General features: G+C 48.9%; 1 protein-coding gene across 1 annotated transcript; it reads right to left on the reverse strand.

Annotated features, from left to right (window-relative positions):
- Window positions 1-646: 646 nt before the first annotated feature.
- LOC102292040 (diacylglycerol kinase delta) lies at window positions 647-5,251 on the reverse strand (the record flags this gene model as incomplete). The annotated part of the gene is given in 12 exon segments (XM_014329411.2): window positions 647-1,588; window positions 1,686-1,785; window positions 1,869-1,963; window positions 2,496-2,580; window positions 2,676-2,815; window positions 2,890-2,998; window positions 3,093-3,255; window positions 4,077-4,179; window positions 4,279-4,404; window positions 4,484-4,590; window positions 4,931-5,063; window positions 5,147-5,251. Coding segments are annotated over 12 exon segments (1,836 nt in total), but the record flags the coding sequence as incomplete, so codon positions are not given.
- Window positions 5,252-6,944: the final 1,693 nt, after the last annotated feature.

The following is a 6,944-nucleotide window of genomic DNA, read 5'->3' on the forward strand; positions in this document are numbered from 1 at the left end:
TTCAGTTTGCCATCTTAGGGAGAAATCAACACACATGGGTGTATGTCCTTTGTTGCTGAGATTTATTGATAAAAACAGTACAAAAAACCAACCATTTGTACACATATTTACAAATAATAATAAAAAGTGAGTGAGTACATTTCAACATTTTCAGCAATCACTCACAATCCTGGCACTGCCATGGTATCCATGGAGGTCCATGAACCAATGAACATGCTCCGTTTGCTGTGCATGTTGAATAGTCCATTCTTGAATGCTATGAAGCATGTCAAGAGTGATGAAACACAGGAAGCTCTGAAGGCGACTCGAGATACTTCTCCTGGCCTTAGCCGTTGGCTCTCCATCTGCAGCGTACGCTTCTATTGGGGTGAAAGGGAGACAGGTCCCCACCTGTTCTTCACGCCACACTGTGCCATCTTTCGCTGTCTCAGTCCCCAAACAAGCTCTCTTTTTAGGTGCAGAAGCAGTCTCCTCATCTGCAGTGTGAACAAATTCAAATTGTGAGCAATGGGAAGGTCAAACATCACAGCAGATGGCCCCGCCCCTCCCTGAGCCTGGTTCTGCCGGAGGTTTCTTCCTGTTAAAAGGGAGTTTTTCCTTCCCACTGTTGCCAAAGTGCTGCTCATGGGGATCATATGATTGTTGTTTTTTTTTCTCTGTATCTATGAAGCGCCTTGAGGAGACTTATGTTGTGATTTGGCGCTATATAAATAAAATTGAATTGAATTGAATTGAATTAAAGTGACCGAACTCATCAAGCTTCCTGCCCTGGTTTCCTGAATCTGAACCAGCATGACCCCAGCTGAGTCCCGCAGCTGGGGTCTGTCTGTGGACAGAGTCTAACAACAAACCTGAGGCCAAGCTGTTCTGCAGCAGCAGACATTGAGATCTGATCCTGGATCAGTGTGTTTGTCATTTCTGTAACTCAGCCCAGCTTCAATCTGTGGAAGGAACTGATGAGCATTTACCCAAATTTTTCAGAAGGACAGAAAATCTAATTTTTCCCTTTAATTGCATCTCATACAGCCCCCCAATCCATCGTCGAAAATAAACCTGTTATCACTCGTCTCTTTAAAGCCCTCCTCCCCAAACACCTGCTTTCCTCTGATAGGCCAGCCTGTGGCAGCCTGCTAAGGGGCAGCTGTACTGACTGTAGCTGAGTATCCACAGCCTCATGGAGATTTGACTTTACTGAGCTGTATCTGAACAGCTCCTCTGTGAAACCACCACACCTGTTCAGGTGAGTCCTGACCATGACGGGCTCACCTTTCTCAGTGTGCTCAATGATCTGCCGGATGGCCTTCTTCAGACTGTTGGCTCTCAGCATCAGCTGTTCTCGAGGTTTAAAAATGGCAGCTGCTACCACAGAGGAGGAGGAGGTGGAACTGGTGGGGCGTGAAGAGCAGGTGGAAATGGGCAGAAAGTGGGGAGGAGGAGGAAGATGAAGAGGAGGCAGCACAAGTCCCTCCACCTCCTCCTGCTCCTCAGCGATGGTTGGTGGAGGAGCTGGAGGGAGCACGGAGGACGCCTGAGACTCCTCATTTAGAGTCTTCAGCAACGAGTCCAACTTCTCCTTCAGCACACCGCACTGAGACAGAAAACGCGAGTCATCAAACACAGACGCGAGTCATCAAACACAGACGCGAGTCATCAAACACAGACTGGTGCCTTTTCAGTTGTGGTACCTTCTTGGCCATGGCCTCTGACTCCTCCGAACTCTCCGTGTTCTTCTCGTAAGCTTTACCAACCCGGGCCACAAAGTCCTTCACCGTCTCACAGAGAACTCTGCAATGAACCACACAAACACCACCATTACTCAATTACACCTAAGACACGACACAAATGGCTGCGCAGGTGGGTGGGCGTACTTGGCCGAGGAGATAACCACCGAGTGCTTGTCAGAGGTCAGGATCTTGGACAGGTGAGCAGCCACTGAGTCCTCATACGTGAGAATGTGCTGAACCTGGATTAGAGGATGGAAACAGTTGAGTCAGAGGAGTGTGTTCGTTGTTCCCAATCTGATTCAGCAAGCATGACACTTTCAAAATAAAATCATGGTGGCTTCTGTCAGTGTCAGATCGGCCCCTCTGCTCACATTCAGCACAAGCTCAGCCACATTCACGGAAACATATCCACTTACTCATCATTAGGTTGCTAGGTAACATTGATCCCTGACTTTAATACTGATCAGTATTAAAGTCAGGGATCAGCACTGGCATCACTGCTGCCCTGGTTATTGTCTTATTGACGATGATCTGATTAACTAATATTAAAACCTGCCAAAGCTGGTCCTGCACAAACCAGAAAAAGCCAGTTTGCTCATAAAGCCTCATCCAAGCATGCTAAGCCTCTGAATACTGTTATACTCTTTGTAAATGAGTGGCTTTGGTTTGTTCCATCAGAGGAAAGAATCACAGAAACCCACACACGACCAATGCAGAGGACAATGAGATTGGCCACACCCATTCTTCATCAGAGCAGTGCTGAGGTCTCACCTCAGAGTCATCGCTGCAGTCCTCGGTGACAGTGGATGCAGAGTGTTGCCGTGGAAACTTAGTCTCATAGACCATGATGCTCCACCTGCAACAGGAAGAGAGAAAGGCGTGGTTTACCTGAGCTACAGCCCGGAACCGTAGGTCGTCCCCATCCTCGTGTGACATCAGATAACTGGTCACCTGTCAAGCATCTTGGTGCTGGCTCTCTCCAGTTTCTCCAGAATTTGAGGGAGCTGGGTGTCATCGTCGCAGGCCGAACCCCAGCCCAGAACCCGGGCAAGGTCATTCCCGGTCCCCAGAGGAAGAACGCCGAGCTGACACTGAAACACAGATACACACAGTCAGCGGCGAGCATGGCGGGAGGCAGAGCACGAGTTAACCCGCAAGCTCGTACCTGCTTGTGCAGCGTGAGCATATCGATCTCAGACAGCACCCAGCCAACGCTGCCATCTCCTCCACACACCAGGATCCTGAAGGTATCGAACTTCTGGAACAGCCGCAGACTGCCACACACACACACACAGAGGTGTGAACTTGCATGTCAAACATACTGTGTGTTACTGTGTTTTTGTCTGTGTGCGTCTGTGTGCGTGTCACCCCAGGTGAGGCCCTCCATTCATCAGGTCAAACACCTGCGCCGGGTTCAGCAGCTGCTTGAAGCGCCGCAGGAACTTCACGCCCTGATTGTCTCCACTTTTAGAGTTAACAAAGACCAACAGAGGACTGGTGCAGGACGGAGGACACGACGCCTTCCAGAAACCTGCGCACACACACACACACACACACACACCAGCTGTTGGTCTGCCGTGGGTTAGTGGGGCACTGGTTTGTGTCGACCTCCTGCAGACCGACGTGGGCGGTGCTGGCTCTGATGCTGCACACATTAAAACCTCTGTAACAGCCGCTTTAACCCGAGAGCCCACCCTGAGGCCCTTTGCTGTCATATTTCAGCCTGCACAGAGTGAGTGGGTCTGCTGTAGTGACCGGTGAGGGTGGTGAGCTTTTTCAACGGTCGTCAGACCACAACTTTATTGGTTCGTATTGGTGTCAAAGGTCATCTTTGTGGGGGAAGTGTCGGCATTCTGACGTCTTCAAAGTTTATGGCACAGAGCTCAACGTTTCTCTGTGAGGAGACACGTTGATGGTATGGATGAACCTGCCTGTTTACCGAGCACACTCATCTTTATTGTTTATTATCTTTAATTGCAGTCTGGAGATGTTCTTTCTTGTGGGATGAAGACAGCTGTGTTTAGTTTTCTGACATGTCCGTTTTCCCCGCCATTTTAATGAAGCTCCAGCACAGACGTGCAGGTACAGAGACGGAGATGTGGCGGTACTGTCCGAGCGGCCGTACCCATCATTCAGGAGAACGCTGACTGTGCGATCATGTTCAGAGGGTTCACTGTGTGTGTTATCAGGGGAAATAAGAAGGAAACCTGCAGGGTCGCGTCAGCGTGAGGTGGTAATGTTAGTGATTATAATGGTGATGGTGGGGATGACGGCTGTGTGAGCAGATCTGCAGTGAGTGTGTTTGCCCTGCGGGGGGCAGCGTGGGGCTCAGACTGACAGGAGCACACTCACCGTCTGAGTCGATGCTGTTGAGTGCCGTCGGAGGGATGACGGACACTTTGCACTGACCAAGGGGACACTTGGAGGACAGCTGCTCCTTACAGCTGGAGTGCACCTGTGGAGACAGCTCACCTGTTCACACATCTGACGTGTGTGTGTGTGTGTGTGTGTGTGTGTGTGTGTGTGTGTGTGTGTGTGTGTGTGTGTGTCTCACCATTGCTTTACACCACAGACACCTCCAGTCCTGCAGCCGCAGCACACTGCCGCACGTTTTATCACACACGGTGCACTTGGCCGACACCGGCAGGTTTCCCTCCAACCACTGATGAGGCATCGACACCTGAGCACAGAGGTCAAAGGTCAGAGGTGAGCCGTTCCCCGACTCAGAATTGACAGGACATCTGTGCTGTGTGTCTCACCCCGTCCTCGTCCTCAATGATGTCCTTCCCGATAGAAGCTAGCGTTGTCCATTTACAGTTGTTGGTGGCTCTGACTGCACACCGTTTGTGAGCCTTAAATTTACACACTGAAACACACACACAGACACACACACACAGGTCAAATTATCCTGCGGCTCATCTACAAACTGCAGAGCACAGCCCCTGAGCTGGAGCTGTCTGCTGATAGCATTCAGCCTCAAAAGCTTTGTTACAGGCCAATAAAGGAAAGCTGTATCTGAAGGATGCAGTCCGCCTGCATGCTGATTCACAGGATGCTGATTCACACCCACCTCCACGTATACACAGGTGGAGGTGGGTGGAGCACACTCAGCTCCAAGTTTGTTGATCAGGAACACGCTGCTGCTCACAGACAGCCACAATAACAGCTCTTTGCTCTGCACCGTGTGTGTGTGTGTACTTGTGTACCTTCACAGGAGAGGCCGTGTGACGTGACCCCTGACAGAGCCTCCCTGCACACATTGCAGTACGTGGGTCTGGCGTGGGAGCAGGCGTACCAGTTGTGCATCCCACTGAAGTGGTCCATGCTATACTGGGTGGACTGGGACACACACACACACACACAGTGAGCAGGCTGTACAGAGACCAGTCTCTGTACACTGGGATGGCGGGGACGAGACTGACCTCATAATTCTGTCTGTTCTGGATGCTGCGCAGCGCTGTCATCCAATCCTCCATTTCCTTCCTGTTGTCTGCACAAAGGATGAGGCGCCGACAGGGCGTGATCACCTGAAACACACAGGTGCATACATCACGGTGCATTCACAGTCCACAGCCAGATGTAGGAGTTTCAGATGTCACACTTCAAACTTTAATTAACAAGATGTCAAATCATGAGGACACAGCTGGAAGCTTGAAGAGCTGCTGCCCTCATAACTCTGTGACTTCTTGATCAGCTGCTCTACAATGAAGCTTCTGTTTCCTCAATGACAGAAACAGACCCAACCAAGAAACCCTTATCAGGTATCCAGTGCTCACGCACACACACACACACACACACACACACACACACACACACACACACACGCATGTACGCACACACGCAAACTGTGTGTGTGTTAGAGTTGGTGCCTCTGTCACTCTGCTCCTCCTCAGGTTGTGTCTCAGGTGTGGTGCATGCTGGGAAACGCGCTCAGACTGCTGCAGGGTCTGATGAGTGGCTACATTCTGACTTGTTCTGGATCAGTTTTGCTCCTGCTGTTGCAGTTTCCTGAACTTTTACTCTGATGTCTGGGAATAAAAGCACACGAGGCTCAGTCCGAACACTCTGGGAATGATCAGGGTTCCGTGTGAGAGCTTAGTCACGTCCCAACAAAGCCTCGTTTCAGGACGCGACCACAGAACCTGCAGCACAGGCTCGGCCGTCACACGGAGAGCATCACAGGACGCCGGGATATCTGGGAGCAGACTTCCTTGCTCGGGCTGCTGACACCTGTCAGGAGCAGAGATGGGCAGTAACGCGTTACTTGTAACGCGTTACTTGTAACGTGTTACTGTAATCCGATTACTTTTTTCAAGTAACGAGTAAAGTAAGGGATTACTATTGCAAAAACGGTAATTAGATTACCGTTACTTTCCCGTGAGCACGCCGCATTACTAAAACCGTGAGTTTTTTGCGAGTGTGTCTCATGACAGTGATGTAAGCGAGTGCGACGTTCGTGACAACAGCTGTGTGCAGATCAACAGTGGATCATATATCAAGTGCAGAGAGAGTATGAGCGTGCGGCGTTTAAAGCGTGGAAGTACTGACCTTACTTTGAGTTTGATTCCATAAAAAGTGACAAAAACATTAGTGTCCGCTGTGCGTGGGAAGAAAACTTCTTTTTACAGCGAAAAAACCCTAAACTTCCAACAAGCACCGAGTAGCTACGACGTAATGGGAAACTCACAGAGAAACTCGCGGATTCTTCCACTGACCGCGGCACACCTGCACCAGGGTAAACCTCCGCCTGCCCCACTCCTGCTTTACAGGTGAAAATAGAGCAACAGGACCGCTGAGTCTTTGACTTTATTTATGTTCTGCTGTGTTTTACTTGCATCTATTTGAAAGACTGAGTGTAAACACAAAAAATATTTTATTTTATGAGCTGGAATGTGCAGAAAATAGGTTTAAATGTTAAACTAATTTCTTCCAGTCAGAGAATGTTGCAGATAATTAAATGTTTGCTTGATGCATAAAGTTAAAAGATTAAAACTAATAAAACAAGTTTTAAAAAGAGACTTTTCCATTTGATTACATTTTGTACGATGGATTATAGAAAAAGTAGAATTGGGCTGAAAGATCTATCACTATATCACCTCTTCAGGTTGTAAATCGTGTTTTTAAAAAGTAACTCAGTAACTAAGTAATTAATTACTTTTGAAAATAAGTAATCAGTAAAATAACGGGATTACTTTTTGGGGATGTAATCAGTAATTAGTT

This window comes from Haplochromis burtoni, unplaced genomic scaffold (genome assembly GCF_018398535.1).
Source record: "Haplochromis burtoni strain Fernald_Lab_line unplaced genomic scaffold, NCSU_Asbu1 Contig_542, whole genome shotgun sequence".
NCBI lineage: Eukaryota > Metazoa > Chordata > Actinopteri > Cichliformes > Cichlidae > Haplochromis > Haplochromis burtoni.